This window comes from Ciconia boyciana, chromosome 7, assembly GCF_034638445.1.
Source record: "Ciconia boyciana chromosome 7, ASM3463844v1, whole genome shotgun sequence".
Lineage (NCBI taxonomy): Eukaryota > Metazoa > Chordata > Aves > Ciconiiformes > Ciconiidae > Ciconia > Ciconia boyciana.
This window is the reverse complement of record NC_132940.1, coordinates 47648772-47675328: the sequence shown is the minus strand read 5'-3', so window position 1 is coordinate 47675328 and position 26557 is coordinate 47648772. Positions and strand designations below refer to the sequence as shown.

At 43.4% G+C, this 26557-nt stretch overlaps 1 protein-coding gene across 7 annotated transcripts in view; it reads left to right on the top strand.

Annotated features, from left to right (window-relative positions):
• The first annotated feature begins 220 nt into the window (after nt 1-220).
• DOCK10 (dedicator of cytokinesis 10) overlaps nt 221-26557 on the top strand; it is a 165010-nt gene continuing 138673 nt past the window's right edge. For 5 of the 7 annotated variants that reach the window (XM_072866733.1, XM_072866737.1, XM_072866734.1 and 2 more), the window contains exon 1: nt 222-605. In XM_072866733.1, the coding sequence (XP_072722834.1) occupies nt 294-605 (312 nt within the window). In that variant the 5' untranslated portion in view covers nt 222-293. Of the gene's footprint in view, nt 606-26557 lie in introns of all 7 variants that reach the window. The other 2 variants (XM_072866735.1, XM_072866739.1) reach the window with 2 other exon arrangements.

Genomic DNA, 26557 nt, shown 5'->3' with positions numbered 1-26557 from the left:
CGTCCGGTGAGCCGACGTTCCCACCCTGGCGAGCGGTTACCACCAAGAGTAGCGCTTCCTCCGTCGAAGCCAACCCAGCAGCCTTCCTGGAAGAGCATCCTTTGGTGACCACATGCACGCAAGGACGGCTGCCTGCGCCGGCCCGGCTCGGGCTCCCTCCTGCGCCCCGTCCCCCCGCCCCCTCCGGGGGCCCCCATCGCCCCCTCGGCGCGCAGCCGCCTCGGAGCCGCCGGGACGGGAGCGGGGCCGTCCCCGCGGCGCCGTCCCGGGGCCGGCGCTCGGCCGCGGTGCACATGGCCAGCGAGGGCGGCGGGGGCGCGACGCTCCCCCGGGGAGGGGCTGCGACCTTGCCGGCGGCGGGCGGCCCCCGCCCCGCACACCTCCCCCGCGCGGGGGGAGCGGGAGGGAAACCCCCAGTTCCGCTTCCTGACGGCGCCTCGGCCCGGGCGGGGAGCGGCGGCCGGAGCGCGGGGCTGCCGGCGCCCATGGCCGGCGAGCGGACGCGGCGCTTCACGCGGAGCCTGCTGCGGCCGGGGCAGGCGGCGGAGCTGCGGCACAGCGCGGCCACGGCCGCCGCCGCCGCCAGCGGGCGGCTCCAGCAGCGGGTGAGTGCGGCGGGGCAGCGCCGAGCGGACCGGCGCGGCCGCGGCGGGGAGCGGGCACCGGCCCAGGTGCGAGGCGCGCTGGGGAGCCGGGGAGGGGCGCGGCGCGGCGGGCAGCCCCGCCGGAGCAAGCCTGCGGGCGAGCGCTGGCCGGCCCGGGCGGCTCGCCGGTCGCCGCCGGTGCCGCCGCGCCTCCTGCCCGCGCCTCCCCGCTTCAGTGCTGCAGACGGCTGCGGATGTCCCTCTCTCTTCTCGGGAGTGAGCTGCCTGCCTTCCCCTCTTGGCTTCGCCGGTGTTCTGGTCTTTTGAATGAGCCTTGCACGGGCGGATGAGGCGAAACGCGACGCCCTCGCTATCGGTGCCGAAATCCGGCTGGTGCGCTCTGGGGGGACCGGCCCGCGCACTCCAGCTCTCCAAGGAGTTGCCAGTCATGTGATTTTTAGGTACTTCACAGCCCGTGTGCTCCTCTATAACCGTCAGTACTGAGATGCGTGTGCGCTCTTGGTGATTTCCACTGGAAGCCCCGTGGAAGGGAGCCTAAAAAGAAGGGAGCTGCAGAAACACAGACCCTGGTCTTCCTAGTAGCATTCGTTCCTAAAATGCGTTGCATGAGGCTTCAATCCCCATGTCTCTCCATCAGTGGAATAGCACAAAAGGTCTGTAAACTGTTACCACGCTACTTTAAGAGTATTTTCTCTTCCCTTTATGTGGGTGTATATAAGAACTTAGCTGATAGGTACGGGCAGCAAATTGTTAGGGTTCACAGAGAAATGTCCACTAGCCTTTTCGAATCACTAGCCAATTATGAGTCATCTATTAGCCGTTTTTATATTAAGATCCCTTTGGACTTAAAGCTATGTGTTACTTAAAGCCATGAGAGATAAATGACTCCTTCTTAGATGATTAAGCATATCATTTCTGTGACTCATGTAATTCAGATAAATATTTTCCTTTTCTAGTTTTTCAGTTCATGAAGCAGACTAAAAAGCTGAAAGAGGGAAAGTTGTAAAAGAGGGAAAGTTGTAAGTGACATGTCATCGCTCATCAAAGTTTACCCCACACCAGTGCCTAAATGCAATGCACTCGCTCTCTGCATAAAACGGGAAATAATTCTGCAACTATGTTCCCATAAAGTTAGTGGGCTGCTTCCATCTTCTGAGGGGCCTTGCCCACTGGAAATGGAGAGCAGCACTAAAACGGCTGCTCTGCTTGGAGGCAGTGGCCGGTTCATGCTTCCTAGCTATCTGTACACCAAATGCAAGTTGTTTTCTTTACCTCACTAGATTTGCAGTGCTCTTGCAGTCAGCTTTGAAGGTCTTCATAAAGCATTTCCAAGCTTCTGACATGTGAAAGCTTGGTAGAAACTTTCTTGTCTCTCCTGACTTCCCACAAGGGTTGTACATGCTATCAGCCCTTGCCAAGTCCTGAAGTGTCTCTACAACTGTACCTCGGGCAGATTTGCATGGTCCTGCCCTCTGGGCACATAGAGATCAGAATTCGGCCCATTATCAAACAGGATACGCTATGCTTGATGAATTTTTGGTATAAATGTTCTAGGAACCATCGCAGTTGGTTTGGGCTCTGCCTGGACATTGTGCTACGTAGTTGACGTCTAAATGTATTTAAGTCTGTGTACCAGCTAAACTATTGTGTTGTCTAATTGCGTCTTAAAGTATTATAAATGCAGTTCTATTAGAAGTATATTTTACTCTGCTGTGTGTCTGCTGCAAGAAGGCAAAAAAACCCAGAGAATGAGACTGATGAAGCAAATCTGAATTTGATGATGTGGTTCCCTTGAGGAGACTGTTTTTTTAAGGTGTTGCTAACAGATCTTATACTGCTAACTTAAGAATGTAGTATTTAATTACTGCTTGTGCATTTGGGTTATATTTTTTTCAGTCTGTCTTTAAAACATCAAGAGTTCAGCTGTGGGGCGGCAAAAAGTCATCTTCCACTTCTGTGAGTCTGACTTCCTGTTGACTGATGAAACGTACTGGTGCTGGATTTCATCAGGGCTTTTGATTTGATATCTGAGGCAAATACAGTCAGATTGCAAAGATGGTCTTTTAAAGATACTGAAGTTAAGATTTGAAGACGCCAGGCCAAATTCTGGTTTCAGTTATACTGCTCAGTGGGAGCACTTAGGGACTTCCAGATGTTACGTTTTATTCACCAGCAGGCACAATGGTTCTGAAGTCTGGGTTGCTTGCTGTGTTGAATATGTATGGCTCTGGGAAACTTAATGAAGTTACCATCTTTTTACCATACTTTTTTGGGTTGCCAGTAATGTTGCCTGTGAAAGGCAAATTTTTATAAAATACCTTATGCTGAGGACTCATGCCGGGGTACAAAGCTGTTATCTGCAGGTTAAATCTTTTCCAGCTGCATCAACTACGAATGAGCAGAATTAACCATTGTGTCTTGGCTAACAGGCGGAAGATCCCTTGGCAGCCGTAACCGGGGTTGCTGGTTGTCCGTAGCCAGGTTTGGGGCTGCCACGTGGAGCTGTGATGTTCTGCGCTGGGCAGCGATCATTGCCTCTGGATCTGTAACGCTGAGTGCCGGGGCCGGCGGGTCTGTTGAGGCGTGTTTGCCAGGGAAGCTCCTCTGGCCTGCGCGCCTTGCACACGGGGGACGCTGGGATGGCACAGCTGTTGCGGTAAGGCTGTTGTGTTGCTGTTGCAGAAAAGTCCCACAGGCCCTGAAATTTCTGGCTGAACTTGTACTCTTTTTTGTACCAGAAGTGAATATTCTTGCAGAAGAGAAAAATCTGGTGTATTCAGTGAGGCGCATTGGTTCTCATCGCATCTTACTCTGAATGTATCAGCACCTTATATTCCACTTACACTAGATCTGACTTGTGTTGGAGTGTCCTGAAAGTTGGCACAGTTGCTGTCAAGAGTCTGCAAATAACTGGCTGCTACAAAGTAGGGAAAGTGTAAAGGTGTAAAGAATTAAGCTTTCTGGTACTGCTTTTGTGTATGTCCTGTATGGAATTGCAGCTGGGCTTCTATCAGCAGGATTTGGAACAGCACCTGCAGTAGGGGTCGTTGGTGTCTTAGCAGTTTGCTAAGAGCCTAGGGATCAAATGCCTGTTTGACATTAACAGTCTTAGAGAAAAGGGGAGTGTTGTGTCTTTTAGCTCTTCACTGTCTTCAAATATATTGCTTTTTCTTTTGTGTGCTTTACCTTTCCTTTTGCTCATATTTATTCATTTAATATGGGAAAAGCAGTTGCTATTATTCAGCACAAAAATCTGTTTGTTGAAAGAAAAAAGTGTCAGTGTAATCAGGGGAAAGGGGATGGCAGAAGTAAGGGTGTTTATCATTTGGTCTTGTATAAGAGAGGAACTTCTGTAGCGCTCTGAAAGATAGAAAGTGGAAATGGAGGCTGAGGGTGGAATATATGTGTATATGTTGTTGGTAGGGGGTAGTAGGAGCAGTGTTTCGGCACAAGTAATGCATTCTATGTTAATTACCCAACTCTTCAGCAGGTGGAGGGAGTGGTACTATCAGGTGTTAGTGGTGTGTCGCAGTACTTCAGGTTGTTTCCACAAGTTCCTAGTTAAGTGTTCATGTAGAAAAGGCAAGTCACCAAACTAGTCAGTGAAATGGATCAGCATCATCTAGAAGGTAAATAATTTATTGTATTTTGAAACTTTGTTGTGAAATTCTTTGTCTCTTCTAATATAAAAGGCTTGTTTGAAAGTTGCTTTATGAACGCTTGCTGCCACTGCCCAGGAAAGCTGAATAGCTGTGCACAAAAAAGGGAAATTAATGTCTGTTGCTTCGATTGTGTCTGTAGCTGCAGCAATATTTCCCTGGAAGTTTTTAAAGAAGGAGTGGGCCAGTCAGTGCTCCTAGAAGTCAGCTTGCTAGCTGCTTAGCTAATACTAAACTTCATGTTATGCTATTATTTCCAGATCTCAGTTAATTTGGCTAAGTAGTGCTGGCTGCAGTACTCATCCTTTGCATAAAGTATTGTGACACTGTTTTATAAAAGAGCTGCAGGGGGTCTTGCTCCTCATCTCTCTTCCATACTTAAACTTAAGTTAACAGCAGTCTGGAATTGGGCTGTTGCTCCATGTGTCTTTTTTTTGGCAGAGGTTTCTTTCCATCACGCTGCAGCCAAGCACAGAGAGTTGTGGTGTCCAATGACCTCGTACTGGCTGTCTCTCTCGAGTGGAAGGCTGGATTACATGGCTTTCTCCTGCCCCCAAAATGGGTTTCTTTCCTTGTTATTTTACCTGGGGCTGCAGTAATTCCTCCCTGAAAGAACAGATTCCATTTGTTTCCAATGTGTGTTTTATGTGGTGTGTTCTTTAGGAATAATAAAGTCTCTATGTATACTGTAGTTGTATATTTCTAGTTTTGGGTGGGTAATGAACTGTTGGTGGGGTTTTTTTGTGACTCCAGTGGCGTTTTGTAGTCTCAGAAGAAGAGTAATGTATATTGTTTACAGCCTCGCAGAGAGCACCCACTGCCTCGGTACCCTGGAAAATAATAACAGAGCTTTGACTGTGCTTATACTGTAGGATCCTGTTGTATGGCCTTTTCTCATTACGTGGCCATGCTTGAATTGGACTTCCATGTTGAGAATCAGGCCAGTGAATGAAATGACACTGAAAACTTCATCTGTTGAGAAGTTACAGTGTTAACTGAGCTATTCCAAAGACAGAAACTGGACTGTGAAAGGCTCCTTTCTTCTGAGGATATTCTGATGTCTACTGTTTGTCCAGGGTGAACCAAAGTAAGGCACTTATACAGACAGTGAATATACCGTGGTGTTGTACACAAAATAGACTCTGTGCGGTTGTACATACATGTACATGGACAGTCTTCACAGGCCTGAAATCTACTAGATTTTCATCTGTTTCCCTGCAGACTTCTTAATGTATGGGCTCTTTCTTAATTTTGTTTTCTTTGGTTAAGGCCGAGGTGATAGCCTGGTGAAGTAATCTATGCACGTGCACAGAGTGAAAGCCTCATCCCATTTTGGTGGTTGAGGAGAGAGTGAGTTTATTCATGGCACAGGCATAAGGGAATATTACCTGTCATCTAGAGCAGGTGAAGGTTCTGCGTTTGCGGGCCTTTGCATTTGAGATGTTATGGCTTGCTCAGGGTGGACAACTTGTCAGGCATATTTAGGATGTTAGCAACCTTCTGTGAATGCAGTGCAATACAGAAGTATTAAACAACTTGTTTATATTTATATTTTACCTGTGAACCTTGTTCATGAATCTGTATTCCAAAATTTCTCTTTAGTATCCTGTGCAACATCCCTTACCTGTTCAAAGACAAGACCCGCGTTATTTGCAAGTAGTCTCCTTTCTCAGCAATTTTTTTTGTTTTGAAGTGTCTGATGAGTAATTTTGTGGCTGTTCTTCAGTTGGGGTATCCCAAGGACACTTGCAGTGGTGTGGCCCTGACAAGGATCTGATCGTTTTCAGCTGGCTGCTGGAGCCCATATGTAAGGGCAAATCAAGCAAAGGGCACAGGCAAGAATGCACCGCTTGCACATTCTCCAGCTGCTAGGCTCCCTCCTCTGCAGGCAGACAAAAGGGCCAAAGTCTTCTCCTGAGCAATTCTAGGAACTTCATTTGAGACTGGCACTGGGGATTAAATTGATGCAGAAATGAGGAAAAGGAGATAAGGGAAGAGAGCCTCGGAGAGGGTGGAGACAGAGAAGGGAAGAAAATGGTTTAGAAAGAAGTTAAAAGCATGGGAGAAAATGGGGGAAAAGAGAAAAGACTTTGTGGGGAAAGAGAGGCTGAAGAAGATGATAAAACGAAGGAGAGAAATGAGGAGACCTGCAAGAAAGATTCGTCAGGTTGGTGAATAACTCCTGCAAATAAGCCCTTAATATGCAACCCCAGGCAGTCATTTAGTAGGTAGGGAGACCTCCGGTTTAAATGCAGAGTATTTACTGTTACCTTGAATCTGTCACTTGACTAACGCTTTGTTTTAAATTCATGGGAAGTGAGTCAGCTTGAGTAACTCAAAGTGCTCTCAGTTTATAGAAGCCACATTAACTTTTTTCCCCTTGCTTACAAGGTTAAATAAGGGGTCTGGGGAGGGCAAGAATGAACAGTAGTAGAAAAGAGAAGGGGAATCTGGAAAATTAAGCCTTGTGTTGGCTTTGGAGGGGGACAGTTGCAGAGAGAGAAGGTTTACTATTGTTGTGGTTTATAACAGGCAGTTCTGCAGCGCGTATGTCACTTCCAGAAGTCAAAACATGTTTGTAACTTTTCTAGCACAAGGTCAAAAGGCTATGAAATAGTGACACAGATGTGATTATTCCACAAATAACAAAGCAGTGCGTGCAATGTTTCCAGTTTAGGATTGCCTATGTTTCACAGAACTCAACAATAATTTTCTGAAGCTAGATTATATTTGCTGTCTGGTTTATACCAACTGTGTATTCTTATATTAGCAAATGCCAACTTTGTCCCTGTTTTTGTTGATAAGAAAAACGAAACATCAGGAGCTAACTGCCCAAGATCGTGCAATAAATCTATAGTAAGAGCCTCAGAACGATTGTCTCAGAGTTCATCCTCAGCATGGGCTATCCTGCCCCATATGGCTGAATAATTTGCCTGGCTGTTAAGACTGTTTCATAGTCTGCCCCACTATTCTCATTGCTGACATGGGTGATTTTTTTCCCTCTCCTGTAAAATGTAAGAAAACTGAGAGCTGCCTGCCCTTTGTGTGCTTGCTTAGTGTAAATGACTTCTGCTCACGTTGTCCCTTTCTGGGCAGAACACGAACAGGCTCCAAATAGCAGTGTAATAAGAGGGCACCAAGCTGCATTAGTGCTAAATGGTAACGTCTGTCAGTGAAGCGTTCCGGAGCCGTTCTCTTCCAGGAGAAACTCAGGAGGTTTTTTCTTCTTTTTATTTCCCACCCGTCCCCTCTCCTTTGTTTTTTAGATTGGGCTTGCAGTAGTAGTCTGTTATTCACAATGTATATTAGTCACAATGTAGTCTATTATTTTTTCCCCCTCCATGTCAGTGATACATAATTACAACCTAAACACATTGCTTAAATATATTTTTAGTAGATTACTTGTCATCTCTGGTACCATTTTTTTCCCCATGCTAGACACAGGCAAGAGGTCGATTTTGCTTTTTTGTTCTTAAATTTTACACAGTGCTTTACAAATACAGGGAGAGAGTTCCCTCGAAGGACTGGGGACGGTGCTGCCCAGCCTCTCCTCCCCAACTTGTGCTCTGGGAGTTAACATCCAGCCTCTTTGCTTGGGTACTGTAATGTTACTTTTAATCTGGAACCCAAATACTACATGTTTTGGAACACAATGTAATGTTTTGAGATGACCTAATGTAGATGTGCTTTAAGCTTGTATAAAAATACATCAGATTAGGAAATCTGGATACATTTGTGATATGCGTGGGTTCATGCTGTGCAGACAGCAGTGCGAACTGTAGCTACCGTCGTTAGGATCCCAGATGAATACAGGGAAATGGAGATGGATGCCTTCCTCCAACAGGAGTCTTCTGCTGCCTCTGTGAAACAATGTTTTATCCCTGCAGACTCCAGAAAAAAAAAAGCTCAAAAATGGAAAAAACCCCACTGTATTACTTTTTAAATTACTAATTCATTCATTATTAATTAACAATTAGTTTACTACTAGATTTTCTTCACACTATTGCTGTCGTGCAGTTGGTATTATGTGCATTGTACAGAAATTTAGTAAGCTGTCAACATTGTAGTGAATTTCTTAATTCTGAGGGTAGTTCTCCACTTCTGAGTTCATGTTGTGTGGAGGAAGTACAAGGCGATTCTATCATTGAGTCTGAAGTGGGCTTTTCAGCTTTGACAGTAATGTTGGCTGACTTAAAGCAAACGTGATTCTAGGTTACTTTGACATGTTGACCTAAATTAAATGATGTAGATATAATGAAATTTAATGAATGCAATGGAAATGGATACGATAGAGGAAAAAAAGTTTCCTTTTTTAAGTGTTACTATTTATCAACAAGAGTAGTACAGAAATGTTCTCTCTGAAACTGGAATGACTAGATATGTTTAGCATAGCAAAAAGGAAGAATAGTATCTTTGGTTCTGGCTAACCATAGTGGATTTTAATTTTTAAACTGTCATCATTTAAATGGATTGTTTGGCCATGTATGTTTTCTGCTAGATGTGCCATCTTTTGCAACTGTAAGTAGGCTGATGTATGTCAGCTGATTTTGAGGAGTGTACTTCTAATTTATAGGCAAGAATGAAGTTCTGGACTCTCCAGTGTCTCATAACACATGCCTCTGCTTTTCTGAGGACTAAGTTAAAGGCTCGCCATGTGGGGAGCACAGTGGCTCTGCAGAGACAAGACGTAGAAATATCTTTTATCCAAAAGGTGTCAGGAACACTTTAACTATGGGTTAAATGTGTCTGTGTTTTGATGCAAGTTCCTCAGTGATCTTTGTTCTAGATCAGGTTTTTTTCTTGTTTTGGGGGGAGAGGTTGGCGTGGTTTGAATATACTTCTAAAGTGTGAGAAACTTCTCCTGTGATTTGAGTTTTTGCCAGGTTCTGGGACAATTTTGAGGGGTTTGTAAACCTTACTGGATTTCAAATCCTGCCCTCCACACTCAAATTCCTCTGACTGCCAGAGAATTATTAATGAAAATTCAAACCAGAGTTTTGTATGAGTTGGAGGAATCCTTTAAGAGCTGCAGGTGGTTACCGGCAGTTTTCCTGTGACACCTTTACCAATTTCTTTGTATTTCTTCTTGATATTAGGATTAATTCCTCTTGCCTTTCTCTCTCCTGGTCTATTTTCTACATTTGCTCTGTGACTAGAGTTAATGCAATATAGGACTAATACCAAGCTTATCACTTGAAAGCTCTGAAGTAGAGACTAGTTGGGATTAATGTGGGCCACTGTCCTTGTGTGCCTGTGATGCTGGGCACGAGCCCTGCTTTTCTCGCACCTCCCTGTTTCTTGCCCTGGCCCCCTCCCTCCTGCCCATCAGCTGTTTCCCTGCTGTTCCCTTTCTGCCCCAGACCCTCTCTCTGTTCTCTCTTACGTCTAGTTTATGTTGGATTTTTAGACAGATCCTCTCCACTGTGTGGATGGTTTGAAACTCTAAAAAAAGTTTCATGTCTCTATTTTAAATGCAACCTCCCTTACTTCCTCTTAGCTTTGATACAGACATGATGCCTGTCTGTTCCTGGGGCATTAAAGTTAGCATCCATGGGGGATAGTGGACTTATTTCATCATTGGCATCTATGATGGTATCGTTTGGTGTTAAATGTGTTCATAGAGTGTTTATACTGCTTTGATACTTGTGCAAGTATTTGCACAAGTATCAAAGGGGAGCGGGGTGGGGGAAGACATTTGGGACCTTCTACTCCTTTGCGGGGTGACTGAGCATGAGCAAGAGTCTTCATCCTGACCCTTGCAGTCCCCTGACTCCTCATTGCGGGTGTGTTTGGTGCTGCTGTAGCTGGGAGGTGGGGGAGATGAGCACATTAGGGTGCTCTGGTTGGCAGATGATGTGTCCCCTAAGGTGCGTGACAGAACAAGTATTCTGGGAGAAGGGACATCAGGAGAAGCAGGGGGAGGACTGCTATGGTATCTTCTGGCCACAGTGGTGTGTAACAGAGCCTCGGTGGCTTCTAATCCTGAAATGGCTTTTTCCATCCCTTTCTTCTGCTGTGAGACACTTGCTGCTGCTTCCTCCTTATCCTCTCTCCACCCCCTGCCTTCTTGCCCTTTTAGCCCTGTGCAAGCTCTGGCAGCCCCGGCAGAGAGTCCAAGCCAAAAAGTCAGTAGAACAGAGAAAGGAAAGGCTGCTTATGCCCAGATATTGCATAAAATGTATGTACAGTTTGAGGGAGGGAAGGATGCCAGTCTTCCATATCCCCCTTCTCTCCCCTTTGGAAGCAAACACAGCAGTCCTTTCCATGCTATGAGTAGGTGCAGGAGAAAGTATTCAGAGCTTGTTGAGTCTCTTAGAGTGAAAGTGATGGGCTGAAGTCAGCCTGGGGGCTATTGGTTGGACCATGCTGGTTTAGATAATAAATCATCTTTGGAGTCCGTCCCGTGAAAGAGCTTTCTCCATTGCTGTGCAAGTACCATGGCACATGCCAGGCTTGATGTCTTTTGTTAGGAATGCCTCCATTGCATTTCACAGGCCATAAATTAACTTGCGGTATTTCCAGCAATATCAGTCTCTCTTTGAAGACAGAAGTGTACAGACTTTTTCCTGGCTTCTTTTTTTTTTTTTTCTTTTCTTTTTTTGTTAGGGAGAAGAGCCTCAAAAGTGGTTCAGGGTCCAAAACTTGGCCATCCTTGGGATGGAAGTGTTTCATGGCTTTGAACTTTTAAGCTATGCTGAACAAAATACAAGGAAGTGCATGGTACAGAACAACAGTGCATTGGGGGGGAGAGACCTTGGGAAAACAAGTCCTGGGTCACACCTCTGATTCCGCGTGCAGAGAGAAAGGGAGTGATGAGTAAGTATTAAAAACAGTAATGAGCAGACTTTGATATTTATTCCAGAATATCATGTGGTCTGTATCTTTTGTATTCACATATTTGCAATGCATACTAAAATATGTGCTGAGCTGTCATGTCTCCATTGTCAGTATATAGGCACACTTTTTTTCCTTCCATTCATGTGTAGCAGGTGGACTTCCAGCAGTGGATAAAGAGCAATTACAGTAACAATGCAGAAGCAAAATATCATACACAGCTCATCTGAAAGCAAGTTACTAAAAAGCATCTGCCTGTTCCAAAGCTCACATCTCACTTTAAGCATCAATTGCCTTTTACATGAGTAACAGTTGTTTTTCCCTGAGCCGTGTGATTGTACAGTGCTTCTGTTCTGCTGACACCATTTCATTTAACAGCTAAAATTGCAAACACTGGTGGAAACTAAGTCATAGAACATTAAGTAGAATTGAATGATACTGGTCTCTTCAGTGCTGCATGAATTTATTCTCATAGCTTCCCCAGAATCAATGAGAACTGTTTTGGAGGTTAGTTAAGAGAACTTACCAAGTGGAAATTGGGGAGATACATGAGCAGAAATTTAGCTTATCCTCTTTTGTGGTCAAATAAGAACCTGTGGTTCCACAGCAACATTAGGAAATCCCTAATATACACAAAAAAAGTTGCAGTCTAGGTAGATGATAACTTTTCTTCATGTGTCTTTCAGAAACCTCCTGCTCCTTCTTTTTATATTTCAGATACATACTCAAGCGTTCACCTGTTTCTGTAGACTTTGGAAAAGAACTGGAGCTCATGAAACACAGCAAATCAAAGTGTTTTAAGTCTGCTCATTTTTGAAATGGAAGAAGATGGGATGATTTTTTACGTAGGAACGCTAGCTCCAGCTTGCTGCGGATGTTGGCAATAAAATACTTTTGGCCTTCTATGTATCCTTTCTCCAGAAAGGCTAAGGGGATAACTGTTTGCAGACTGGTTTCAGGTGGAAGTTACAAGTTACTTGCGTCGCAGTAAGCAGGATGACCAGTAGTACAGCAGGGCGCAACAACCGACGTGCCTTGGTGTGAGGTTTATCTCCTGTTTTTCTTTTTAAAGTTGTTCTTGGAATGAGAACCCTTCAGATTTACTAGGCATGGCCTGTATGTTGCACTTCAACATTATCTTACTCTCAATTCTTCATTCTCGTATCTACCCACTTCCTGCTTTGCTGCTCTCGCCCCTTCCAGTCCTCAGTCCTTGTTGCTCTTTGTGTCTTTCTCCCTCTCGTCTCTGAGCCTCCATTAATGCCCCTCTGTGTGCAGGGAACAGTATGTCCGTTGTCTGTCAGGCACCCTATCTTTGCTTGCCATCCATGCCATCTTAAAACCCACTTCTTCCAGGAATTCTCCTTGCCAGTTCTTCAAACTGATCATCTCTCTGCTCCTCTCTTCACTGAACAGCTATGCTGTGTTGTTCTGTCTAGCCATGCCTCTCAACCCCATACTGTCAATGGAAAGTCTTTGGGTTTGGTAGTAAGCCTCTCTCCTACCTTTAGTGTAAAGTTTTACATTAGACAAATGGTTTTGTATAAATAATTGCTATTTGAATGACTGTTCATTAGATAAAATATAATTCAAATAATAGGTAGTGACTCCTCTTGAAAGAAGAACCTCTCAGCTGTGTCTGTTTCCTTAAAGAATTTCTGTATCAGTGGCTCCCTGTTCAGTACAGTGTGGAAGACAGTAGAATATCCTGATGTGTGTATATACCAACAGATTTATATATTTTTTTAAATAGACTTAAGTAAACAGGTAGCTGTCAGGGCTAATATCTGTTTCCTTGGAATAGTGTGGCATGCATGATTTTTGGGGTTTTCAACACAGATACTTGGCATTTAAATTCCATGCTGATGGATATTGAGATGTGCTAGAACAAGCTATACGGGCCACTATACTTGGGTTTTGTGCCCCGACACTTCTGGGTTTCTGTTTCCTACCACTATTTCCCAGTGTGTTTTTCAGAAGAGCCCAACTCCTAATCCTAAAGGATCTGTCAGGGATTCAGATTTGAAAATGTGAGTTTATTTTGGGGAAGTCTTTGTGTGATAAAGAATGGGAGTCAGCAAATTACTCTTATATTGGAGTTTGAAAAGCTGTGGTATAAAACCTGTATGCTGCAGCAATGAGGGGTTGCTTCTTAATGTGATGGCTCACCCATGGCTCCAACCGATGTGGTAACTGAGAATGGCAAGTGCTTAGCACTGGGGAATATGTAGCCAGACGTCTTCCGTAGCCCAGTCTCCGCCGAGGAGCACACCAGTGACATTCAGACAGAGAGGCAGAAAGTGATGCTCAGGGGCATCACCCCTCGTGTGGTGGCAGTACAGCCAGGTACCACGCTGCCAGCTCTAGGCCAAGCATCGGATCCATCTCTAGTTTGCATTGCCCCTGGTAAGCCTCAGTTGTGTTACCGGTGCAGAGGTGGAGTTGAGCATGCTTTAAGAGTGGTGGTAAGAGGAAGATCGCTGTCAAGGAAAAGCACCAAAGTGCTTTTGTGTCCTGTTTTGCCTTTTGCTGTTTTGCACTGAAAAAAACAGCTGCAGTTTTACAAAAGGCCATGTATCAACTGACTGTTGACAGTTAAAAGGATGAAACTTTTAAAAACAAGTCCTTATATGTGTGGTTATTAATAGTTTAAAATAGGAGAATTACAGGAATTAAAACTAAAGAACTGAAAAGAAATCTGAATCTTCCCCCTCACGTGTTTCCTTCCCCTTTTTTCCTCTCCTCTCTCCCCCTCCTCCCTCCCTCTTTATTTGCATGGAAGCTTGCATCAGTGGAACTATATATATTTTCATGTAATGCCACAGTATTTAGGTAGATGATACTAAATGGGAATATTTAGTGACAAGAAGATTGTCTTTTTCCTTGTCTTTTAATTGTGGCTGTTAAGGGTGAGCCTTTGGATCACTAATGTCTGGAGCTGCCTGGAAATCTGCCTATTTGTGTTTCTTTTGCTGTTCTTTGGATGTGTGAGTGAGGGTGTGTGTGTGATGTTTTGGAGTGTGTGTCTCCTCCTAAGAGAGGAAAACATCCCAGGATTTGTCACAAAATTTTCCTTTGGTTGTTTTTTTGTTTGTTTGTTTCTGGTTTAAGTCCAGTTAAATGCTAGCCTTTGATTTCACAACTTGGTGTACTGGCACAACTGTGCCTCAAGGGGAACCATACTGAAGATGGGTGCCCTCAGTACCAAAAGCCTAGCACATTAGCACACCATTCTCCTCTAATTCTTGTTTATGAATTTTTTTTTTTTCCTTTCTTCAAGCAAAAAGTGTGGAAGTAACGGGCAGCTTACAATTTCCTTCCGTTAAATGCTGTTAGCATTTATAGAGCAAAAAAGATAAGGCAGAATGACAGTGGTCTGACTCTTTTTGCCTGTGTCAGAGCTCCAGGTGTTCCCCGTAACCAGTATGCCAAACAGGTCTTGCTATCATTAGCTAATAAGGACTTTTTAAAAATATTTTTCTGTCTTAAGGGTATGAAAATAAATGAAAATTGAACCATGACCAAGGAGTAATACTTTCTTGTTCCTATTATCATGGGCTCAGCTTAGGAGATTTTTTAGGGTTTTTTTGTGTCTGTCTGTAAGATAACAGTACTGAAAACTAGTGAAGTGCAAATGCTGATGGTATGACTGCTTTTAGACAGTTTGGCAGGAAACACTATTTCCTGTTCTGTTGACTTTCTCATAAATATTAACCCATCTGGGGCTTCAACATTTGTTGCTACACTGGGATGAATAATGTCAATAACAGTCAAATTTAAATATCTTTGTTGCTTTAAATAGATTGAGTAGATTCTGGTTAAAAAATAAAAAAAATTGCCATTAATTCTTTTTGTTGCAGTGGAACGTCTTCAGACCTGCATAGTCAAGCTGGAAAGCAGGATTAGATACACCTTTAAAGTATGGTCTCATACTGGTGTGGTTTGATCTTCTGGATCAGGTTAGAGCTTCTAGAAGTCATGTGTCATAGCCAGATACTGGGTTCCTCAGCACTCCTAAGTCAAATAATAATTGTAGTGCCATTTGATGATGTGCTTCCTAGATCACCAGATAAATCTACATGCGGAGTAGAATGATGGCTCCATCTTCTCCATTATTTTCTTGATATTAGTTGTTCCCTTGTTTCCTGAAACCCCAAGCAAGTGCTATCCACAGTCCAGGGGTAGCAGCAATACCAGGACAGAGGTGAACCTCCCTTAACCTTTCACCGTGCCTGTGTCTCTTGGCTGACAGTTTTGTGAACATTGCTTCAGCAGGATGTCTTTGCTTAGTTAGGGTAGTATCTCCTACCAGGGTGTAGCAGTCTTTTATGGCTGGCATTCAAGTTTGTGGTTTTTTTCAAATCAGATGCTGATATGTGAGATTTGAAAGCTAGAGGGTACGGCTTCACAGAGTGGTGAGATCTGCTGATAAGCTTGTGCTGGGTGGAGGACAGGTTTCCTAGCTGTCTCACTTAAAATGCTGTGGCTTCCGTTTCCCTGGTGCTTAGGTATGCCACCAACAATCTGCCCCGGCTCTCTCCTCAGTAAATTGCCAACCTGATCTTTTGTGAAGAGTAGTCATGTTGAATTTAGCATTACTACATCAAGAGTGAGACACTAATACTGAGAGTGAGTAATTGTAACCAACTCCACCCTTATGCCTGACAGTGTGTGTTTACTTGTGTGTATATACCTTTATTTAGATGTAACTGCTCCTAATTTGCTCAGCTGCTTGATAAAAGCGTAAATGACAGCAAGGTGAGAGCTCTTCTGTTGGCTGCAACTCTGTGTTACCATGAAATCATTGTAATATTACATATAAAGTGATAAATGATTGTTAACTTCTGGTTTGGATCTAATTAGAGCACTAATTATATGTTGGAGTAAATTTCAGCAGAAGTGAACAGTTGCTGTCTCTGTATCTTAATTTCTAACAGAATTTTAGGACAAAGTTGAGAATATTTTTCCTTGATATGAAAGAGGTGTGTTTAAAGGAAATCTGTATGTATCGTAATACATTCACTTGGATATCGTGTGTTCTAATGAAAGCTTTGGCAGCATAGACAACCAGAGTGTTTACTTCCTTAAAAAACAACAATAAAACAGTCTTTACAGTTAAAGTTCCAGTGTGTAGTCTGTAACATTGAAATTATTTACTTATGCATTTTCGCTTTTGCAGCTGGACTTACTTAAGAACATAAGCCTGTTGAATGCCCAGCTGCCAGCAGAAGAACAAGGGGGTGGTCCAGGAAGTTGGTCATCTATTTAAAAATCTGATTGCATGTTCAGCACAATTAGAGAACTGATTGCTTCCCTGAAATAAATCAATACATTTGTAAGCGTAAATAATTGCCATTTCTTGAAAAGTACTTTTTGGCTGCTTTGTTCTTTGTTTCCTACTTGCATGGAGAAGTCCTGGAAGTCTAAATAGAGAAGAGGTCAATGTTTGGGTACTACCTAAAATTATTAGGATCCCCTGGGAGTTCATTTGAGATGTGTCATAATAAAGTAGAGAATGACATCATTTCTGTTATATACTAGATCAAGTTTTTCTTACTAATGCTCTTGAAATGGTTCTACAAGAACAGGATTTTTAAATAAATATCAGTTAATTAAAAAAAATACCAACATGATTAAGACTTTAATAATAAACAAATGACTTGCAACCAGACATTTCAGTCAGTGAGAATGAAAACTCTTTGCACATATGTGTATTTAGATCCTAGTTTCTACCCATATTTTAATCTCTTTTGGAGTTCAGTATTAATCTTTCAAAACACACATGTTACTAATCAAGATGTTATTATAAAGATTTTTGCCTGAAATACCAACCAGAAGACATATGTTTTAGAGACTGTGTAACAGCTTAACAAATATAGACCAAAAAACTTATTGTTGGGCTGGTTTTGCTAATTCTGTATTTACTTGAATAAAGAGCCTTGTGGATGTGAATGTTAATTGATACCAGCAGTGCAGGTTTGTTAGTTTTGGGTTTTGTAGGATTTTATTCTCTTCTAGAGTTCAAGTAAAAGAAAGGGAGTGAAACCCTGACAAGAGACATGAAATGAAAAACACATGTTGCACAGAAAAGCTGTCCAGGGGATAGAACACCACAATGTCGCTCATTAGATGCTAAAATAGCTGTTACTCAGCTCGATATTGTGAGCACATTCTTGTGCTGTGGAAAAAGCAAAGCAAGATCACTTCTAAAAAGTGCAGGATGCATTTTATTTTTTCCTTTCCATGGTGATAATGGCAAAACTGTGGTTTTTCAGGCTTTTCCTTAGGTGGGGCATGAGAGGTAGCAGCGGAGCTGTGTGTGAGTTGCTCCAGGTGTAGCCCTTCTGAAAGGGCCATGGTATCCCACTGAGGACTGTTGGTCTGAGGGACCATGTATTTTTTGCATGCTATTCTATGCGGGGTCTCACTGCTGCAATATGCAGCTTGGACTTTCTGGCTACTGTGAAAAGAGCGGGGCTATCAGCCTCCCTTGAGTTCTAGGTCTGCTAACAACCCCCCATTGTAATAAAGAGGATAACTTCTGTTGTATGATAGTAGCTGGCACTACATACCCAGAGATCCCTTTTCTGTGAAATGACTTGTGGAGACGGATGTTTATGCCAGTAGGATTCTGTGTAGGTGGATTCCTGTGTAGAAATTCATTATTTGCCCCATGTGTTTTAGCCCTAGAAGCATCATGGTTAGGACATACATGACATGATCAAAAGGGAAAAGGCTGCTTGGTTTGCTCCCCCTGGAGCCATCAGTTTTGGGTTTGGGTTTTTTTTTTTTTGAGCAGCATTTGAAAAACAACAAACAAACAAAAAACCCAGGACCCTTCCTTAATATTTACAGCCTGAAAAACTTCTAGAGTCCCAATTCTTCTCTTTATTTTGGGAAAAACTGCTGTTGGATTCTTGGCACTGATAAGAAAAAAAGGATCCGAAGCCACATTATTATACTGCTAGTGGAAGTAATCCATATTCTTCTTGTGGGATCCTTCCTGTCAGATAAAAGGATACAGCTGCAGCTGCTCTGTTTTGGGGGAGTGGGGTGATGGGACATCAGCACCTGAGACAACACAGTTTTTGCTGGCCACTGTATGTACAAATTTTACTTTGCATTTCCTTTCTTACTTTATGCACATTTTGTGCCTCATTTTCCAGCTGTAGAAGCTTATGTGCAGAAGTTGAGTGAGATTGTTCCTTGCTCCTGGCTGAACTCTTTGCATATGGAGCCTGCCTCAAAGTGAAATTGCCTTGAAATAATAAGCAGGGATTATACAGCTGACTTTGAGTTGAAAGAAGCCTGATTGGGAGCCTCTTTTGCTCCTTTTTATGTTAGGTTCGAAACAGAGCCTTCTGCAAAGTAAAATTGTATGGCCTAAATGGTCAGTTTATAGCTTCTTGTTTGTGTCTTTGTGTTAGCCTTTGGCTTGAGTAGCTCTTCCGCTTCGGTTGTCCTTAGGGCTCTCCCAGGCAGGGCACAAATTCAAGCTCTGGTTTGCTAGGCTGAATAAGCTGTCTTCTTACACAGTCATGAAATAACTTAGTTTGGAAGGAACTTCTGGAGGTTGTTGAGTCCAGCTCCCCACTCAAAGCAGGTCCAACTAAATCAGATTGCTCAGGCCCTTGTCCGGTGAAGTGTTCAGACTCTCCAAGGATGGAGATCCCACAATCTCTAGGGTGCCCTGTTCCAGTGTTTGACCACTCTCATGGTGAAAAACCTTTTTTATTGTGATTAATTGGAATTTCCCTTGTTGCAACTTCTGTCTGTTGTGTCAGATCCCCTGCCAGTATATCTCCAAGAAGAGTCTAGGTCTGTCTTTTCTATACTCTACTGCTTGGTAATTGAAGATAGCAGCAAGATTTCCCATCGGCCTTCATTTCTTAAGGGTGGACAGACATATTTCTCTTAGCTTTTCCTCATATGTTGTGTCCTCCAGCCCCAGTCTGTCTTGGTGACCTTCCACAGGGCTCAATCCGGTGTGTCAGTTTTGTACTGGGTGTCTAAGAACCAGACACATCAACCCTGATGCTCTTCGACACGTTCATTCCCTGGTCATGTTAGCAGGCCTCTTCTGCAACTGGTTCATCCTTCAAGGTGGACAGACCTGTACATGTATTCTTGGTGATGTCTCACCAGGGTATTCGTGTCATTACTAGTAAATAGTAGTCTAAGTACTTCCTTTGGTAGAGATACCTTGCATTATGTCCAGAACTACATTGAACTCTCTTCATGCTGGTGCCAGATTGGTAGTTGATGATCATTCTGGCACTGGCCACTGCCTCTAGCTCTTCCCTCTTTCCTATCATTTTCAGCTGCTAAACTCCCAGCTTGCAGTAGAAATTGTTATCTTCAAGGCATTTGATGCTTTGAATTAAAAATTTATTAAATTAACCTGGAGTGCTTTAGGCAGCTCAACTCCTGGCTCCCAGGGACAGTCCATCTTTCTTGTGAGGGAGTTAGGAAAGGGGTTTCTTGCTTGAAAATCCAAAAGCCTCCTGTTGAATGGCCTGTGCAGAGCCAGGTGGGAATTGCTGCTGATTGCTATCACATGTGTAGTCTGACTCAGAGGCAGAAGGTGTTGATTACTACTTTTGTCCTATCAGTCTGGCTTCTGAGAGAGAGAGAAAGAAGGGGGAGAGGAAGGATACCAAAACTGGGAGGCAGGAGATGAGCCAGTTTAACCGCTCTGGCCTGACTTCATATGCAGGGAAAAAAGTGAGGATTTTCATTGTTAATGCAGATAAATACAAAATGCGCTTGGCTCACAGGTGCTTATTCTAAAGGCTGACATACTAAAGAATGGGAGACTGCGCTGGAAAGCTGTGACCTAGGTGGAGATGCCGTCAAAATTAACTGTCTCTGCATGACACACAGTGATGCACTGTGGAAAAAGTTACTGGAATCCCTGGTAGAGACTGAGACCGCAGGTCTGCAGAGCTGGTGAAATTCTGTGTGTGCGGACTTCAGGGTCCTAGTGAGAAGGAGACTAGAGCAAAGTCTTGTGCCCTCTCCATCTTGTTTGTGGCCATTCCTTAACACGTTCCATGCAAGCTGCCATTGATTGCCACACTCCAGTTCCCAAAATATTTTTACCCTGTGTTCGTTTGCATTTCAGAGTCCTGCTTTTCTAGCTTATCTGGTAGGGCCTGTGTTTGTACCTGTCTTGTGTAAGCAGTTAGGATTTATGTGTGAAGCCTGACTCATTCATTTAGTATCCAATTCCACTCTTTCTTGATGGTAAACAGCTAACGTTTTTCTTTGTTAAATAATATGAGAAACATTAAAAGAAATAATTCATTTATCTCATTTAAATTCCTACCTCAAATTTTGAGCCATGTATGTTTTTTCCTACTCGAGTTGTTTGAAAAGTAAAGCAGTGTATGAGTAGATAGGAGCATGCCAAGAGATACCTTCCCTTGCAAGCTCTCTCCTGAGCTGAAAGAGAGAGATCATCTTTTCAAAGAGCTAGAGGCTAAAAGTGTTATGGGTGTGGAGCAGTTCTACTTTTTGTTATCTGTTCTTAGCTGGCTTGTGAGTAGAAAGATGTCATTGGCTTGGACTGGAGGCAAATTGGAATAAGAATGCATTTTCTAACAAGCTATCACTGTGCTAAAATTCTGCTTTACTCCAGATTTGGGTGGCTGCTTTTTGAAAGTAACTCTAGTCTCTCTGTATTTGTTCTTGCTTTGTATGTCTAGCCTGTATTTGAACAGAAATGCTCATTTTGGATTGTGGCAAGCTGTGGCTGTTAGAGAAACGGAGACTAGGTTGGACATCCTGAAGGAGAGATATCAGCAGTACAGGTTTTTATGGCTCTTGTCCAAAGTTTGTTGATGTCAGAGAGAGTTTTCCCAGTGTTTTGGTAGGCTTTTGATCATATTTTAAAGGAGAAAGAGTAGTTCATTAAAGCACTGTGCTATTCAGCCCATATTCAGGCCATATAACATAGAGAACATTGGATGAGGTGCCATTTGTACAGCAAGCCCACATGTTATTCTTGAAACCTCATTAGCAGCTGATGACTTACTTCCCTTAGAGCCACGCAGTGTGCCATTGGGAGAATGGGCTGAGGGACGTTCCTCCTTGGTGTCCGGAGCTGCTAGTTTCTCTTCCCAGTATTTCTTTAAGCAGCAGGGCTGGTGCCAGGGCAGCAAATGGAGAATGCATTTGCTCTTGTGTGGGAGCAGTGGCTTTCCGTGTAGCTGGGTATGTTTCATTCTTAAAAATTAGTTTGTGAAACATCTAGACAAAAGTCTTCGGAGTTTTTGCATGTCATGGAAATCTTGAACCCTGGCAAGGTAACAGACCAGTTGTGGTCTGTTAGAGCTGCAAGATCTGTCACGAAAAATAATATGTTAGAGTGAAAACAAGCTAGTGTGGTATTTCTTTTTTTTCTCTATGCCAGTTTTAGTTTTCAGACTCTGTCCCATTGGGTTAGTGAAATGGAAGTCTTCTGGAAGCAGGACCAGCTGCTGATAATGCCCTTTGACGGATTGTGTGCAAGTTAAACATGGATCTTTCTGAAAGAGGGTAAAAATTTGCTACCAGTTCTTTTTGGGAACCAACAGGATAGTGCCTGTTTTTTCTGCTGTGGCTCATTTGTACTTCAAAAGTGTGAGCCCAGCCTTGGTTGTAACTTCTGGTGAAAATTCTTTCCAGAGTTTATCTTAATACATGTTTTTATTTAACGCTGTGCCAGAAAAAGGATGAATTTTGGTAGCTCCAACTAATTCTCCTCCAATCTTATGGGATAATAAAAGTTCTTTTAAAAAACAAACAAACATTTGCTTTATAAGTTAAATAGTTATTTTTCCTGGTATGAAGTTAAGTATTTATTTTTCCTGTTACATGTTTAAGGAAACCACAACAATGCTTTTAGCCACTCTTTAGAATATTTAGTGCTAGATCCAGAAGCCACTGAAGTGTATTGAAATAAAGAGGTTTTAATCACTGCCCATAGACTACAGTTCTCCCATTTTACTTCATCTAAGACCCGAGAATAATCCCAGTGGTCTCACAGAGGCTGCAATTGTGGAAAAGTACCTTTCAAAGTCAGAAATTACTTGAAAATCGGCAGGATGCTTCACCTGAGTTGGAAATAAGAATGTGGCAATTATTTGCATGCAAGTTATACATTTTTTTCACATTTTGTATAAAGATAACATTCTGAGAAATCCCTTTAGGGGTTGGACCTCCAGAGATGTGGGTTCTAGCCCACCTTCTGTCATTAGCCTGTTGGAAATGGTTACTTCAGTCTTTTTTATCGCTTTGTCCCTGTTTCCTTATCTGTTAAATGGTTGCAATGTGTTGATGTCATTAGTAAACTGCTGCGGGACCTAACAGGGCAAACCCTCTGTATTTTGGCTGTGTACAGTGTGGTAGTAATTAAGAGTACTCTACACAACTTCTGTATAATACTTTTCAGCAGACATCAACATGAAAGAGGTGAAAAAGCAATAATGAGAAGAGAAAGGCAGCATTAGCACATGCAGTCCGGATAGCCTTTTTCTGTGGTTATCAGACTTCCTCCGCCCGCCCTCCCCACGTCCGTACGCAATGGTTTCTGTTTTCAGCAGGTGAAGTCAAGAAACAGCAGAGTTGTAAGAATATGTTTTGCAGCGTGAGCTCCCATGAGCTTGCCCGTTGTCCAGCAGCCCCGCGTCTGCTGTTGCGCAGCCCTCGCTGGGCTCCCCATTCCGGGTACACGTGCCCATGGAGCAGCCCATGGTTCGGGTAGCATGCTGCCACGTAGTTTGCACAAGGGTGCTCTTAGGGCAGACACAAGTTCTCGTAGCCTGCTCCATCTTTCTGTGCCACATGTAGCACTGTGCTGCATAGGCAGCCTTCAGGAGGTCACTTTTTTTTTTTAAAGTGCAGCCCTTCCTTTGGGCTGGCTCCCTAGCTGTGGTGGAGTACACCTGACTCATTTTTAAAGGTTTTGGATAGTGCAGTTACTTTTTTTTTTTTTAAATGTAAAGATTTTATAAACACGGTCATTTAATCTATGTTACTTGTCATACCCAGCGACGAGAGCTGAGTCTGGTGGTGAATTTGTCTTTCATGTACTACTCCCTAGAGGGTGCCATACACTTAACTTTCTGCAGTCCCTTGCTCTGTAGCCAGGTGACATTGCAGCGGTTTTGTGGCAGCACTGGGAAGATATCTCCTGAATGTTGCACTAGTGTAAGCATTGCTTGCTGCTGTAAGGTACGATGATGAGAAATGAGCTGGTTGAATGATTTAAGCCCCTCTCGTATAGTTATAACCGTATACTACTAACTGGGGAGTTTGCACTGACTGTAACTTAGTACAGTTAAGAACTGTTTGTGTTTGTCAATGATAGCTTCATGAGAAGGAATACAGTTTCAAGACGAAAAAGCCATGTGTCATTCAGGAACTGTACTCACCAGTTACTGCAGTAAATGCCTGCTTTCCCAGGTCACTAAAGAGCAGCTGGTAGAAACTGAAGAAATACAAAGCCTGTGTACTTCTGAGTCTCTTAGTAACTTTTGGCAAGATCCTTGGGCCTGCTCTGCTGTTTGAGACCTCATTGTTTGTGATATTTAACTGTTCTGAAGCAACACTTTGAAAGACAGTGCGTGAATGTTTCTAAATGACTGTAAGAGGGTATGTTACGAGTGGAAGGCATGGACACTATTTATGGTTTTTGGCAACTGTTAGTGCATAAGCTTTCTTTGAAATAAATGCATGATCACTGTGTACACTTTAAAGTAGTTTTGGGTTTTTTTTTTTTGTTTGTTTGGGTTTTTTTCTCAAAACATAAGATAGCAGTGGTTCAGCCTAGCACTGAACAGGCCTTTGTAGGCCACTGGGTGGGATGTGAAAAGTTTGGGGTATACCTGTGTTGGAAGAAAAGACAGAGCAGCTCCTGAAGATGGATTCTCAGTCCCCCAGACCTCCACTAGCAACCTGGCAGCAGACAGAGAATGGGAGGTGGTGTTGGAAATGCTGCCTCTGTGGCAGTGAGAGATGCCACTATAACATGGTATCCACCATGTTGCTTTAAGGACACAGTCATTAGAAAAAGTGCGCTAAAAGATCTGAGTTTATACTGTTCCTCAGGCATGAAACATGGAAGGAAAGGAGGCACATTAATGGGGCTTTCTGTCGTCAAGCAGACTGCCATGAAGACTACCTCTTGGAGTACTTCACCCAACCGATCCGTGTCTCGATGCTGGTTCCTCGGGAGCTGGTTAGGATTCTACTGTTTGTTTTGAAGTAGCAGGCATGAAGAGAGACTTTCAAACTTGGGTACTTTTTTTTCCCCTCTGCTTTCCTTGCAAATGCTTTGAAGCCTTTATGAAAGCAAATATTGGAGACAAGGACCTTTGATATCTCTGAGGAAAATTCCCTTTGCTAGGAAGATAATATCTATCAGCTCTTCTTGTTTTGGAAGGGTGATATGAGTGAGTGATAAATCATAAGGTGCTGAGATGAGAGATGACACAGTAGCTCACCAAAATGTGAGTGATCCTCATCTGCATCAAGGCAGAGACTGTAATTTTGTTGTTGTATCTTGCTTCAGATGCTTGTCTCCTACTTGTATAGGCTAGACCTTTACAGAAGTTTTACTATAACTGTGGGTCTATCTGTGGAGCTGTGAGTGACAGCCACTGGCCACGTTGCTTATGTGGTGTTGGGAGCTGCTCATCATTTGTATCAGAATTATGTATGTGGAACAGTAACTCATGCAGGATAGCCTTGAAAGACTCGCTCAACTGAAAGACTCGCTCTACTCTTCCCAAGGGAACAATTTGTGCTTTAAAATGGTTGGGGCTTGCAGGGGAGACTGACTCCAGAAGTGCTGAGATGTGTTCAGCCCACTGCCGTGCGTGTCCGTGTGTACCAGTACATCACCTGGACTAGAACCATCCCCAGCTGTCTCTAACTGAGCTATGCGAGGTAAATAGCTCACCTGGCAAATTTTTGTGCTATCTCTGATGAAGGATTTTCAATGAATGGACATTGTTTTGCCAGTTTATTAACTGCTTTGAGTTTAGGTAAATGGTCCTGTGAGTCGGCTTCAGGGTGCCAACAAATTGCTGTCTGTGACAGTAGCTTTGTATAAACCCGCTTGACACCAGCGAGTACCTTGCTCAGCTGGATACTCAGGCATCCTTTGGTAAGTCGTAATGGTGGCATGAGCATTATCATCTGTAACAATGCTGGTTTTGTTATTTGTACTGTTGTGCTGTCTTTAGTTCCTGTTAATGGCTTGGGGCTTTTGTGGGCCAGGCTGAACAGACTGTCGTAAACAGTATCAGAGGCATTCTTGTTTTTGTAAATGGCTTCTGCAGTCACCTGTCATTGCTGCTTTAGGATCTTCACACTTCAAGAGCTTGTCCATAACTTCTCCATGCATGTCATGCAAACACATCTTGGGGAGGAAGGCTTGTTTTCTGGAGAATAAAAAAAAAAATTGTGCATGCCATCTTGACAGCTGAGCAGGTGTGGGCAAAGGGTTCGTCTAACCTGCAGCTGTCCTCCTTGCCTGAGGAGAATGCAGCCTCCTCTGGGGCTGGAGGGAAGGGTCAGTGTTTCATTTGGAAAGTCATCCTCTCACTAAAGAATCTCCTCTGAGACCTGCCTTTCTGTCTTCCTGTTTAAAGCCCTCAGCTGAAGACCAGCATACTGATAGGTTATATCCTGTTTATTCAGATGACATGAATTCAAATGACACAGAGAAAGGAAAATTAATGGAATGAAGAAAGCTTGTGGGAAGGAAACACGAACTTTTAATGTGGTATGCTAAAGAGGTATGAAATAGGAGTGTTAGAAAATGTTTGGTAGCATCTTTAGAAAGTCTTGCAGCCTGCAGACATAGAAATGCAGGGATGTTGCAGAAGAGGAATAACCCAGTGCTTGGATGATGAGGGGTTTACTCTCTGCTGCAGACCTCCTGCCAGAGACAGTTTACCTCTTCAGGCCCTGGCTGCCCATTTGCAGAGCTGGTATCTCTTTCATGTGGAAGCTGAGGCTGGATGACGGATAGCTGTTAGCTCGAGGATCCAGATGCCTTTGAACTCTGCTTTCTTATCACAGACTTTATATGACATGGCAAGTGTGACCCACTTCTGCTGGTGCACAGCTTTGCTGCTGCACAGACCCAGCCCTTAGAGTTGCCAAGGACTGGGTCACTGAAGTCATCTGGGTTAAAACAACTGTCTTGCCTCTCCCCCCCCCCTTTTTTTTTTTAATCTATTTTTCATTGGGGTACCTTTAGTGGTCTGCTTCCCAGTCTGGACCTGTAAACCATCACGCTGGTGTTACACGGCTACTTAGCATAGCTGAAATGAGTGGTGGTTAAATATGGAGTGAGAGTGGGCAGTGGATGGCTTCCAGTGTGGATATTCCTTAGCCCAGCGTTGTTGCCAAAGTCTTCTTAATGGGGAATTAAGGAATTGTTTGCACAAAGGAGTATTTTGCTTC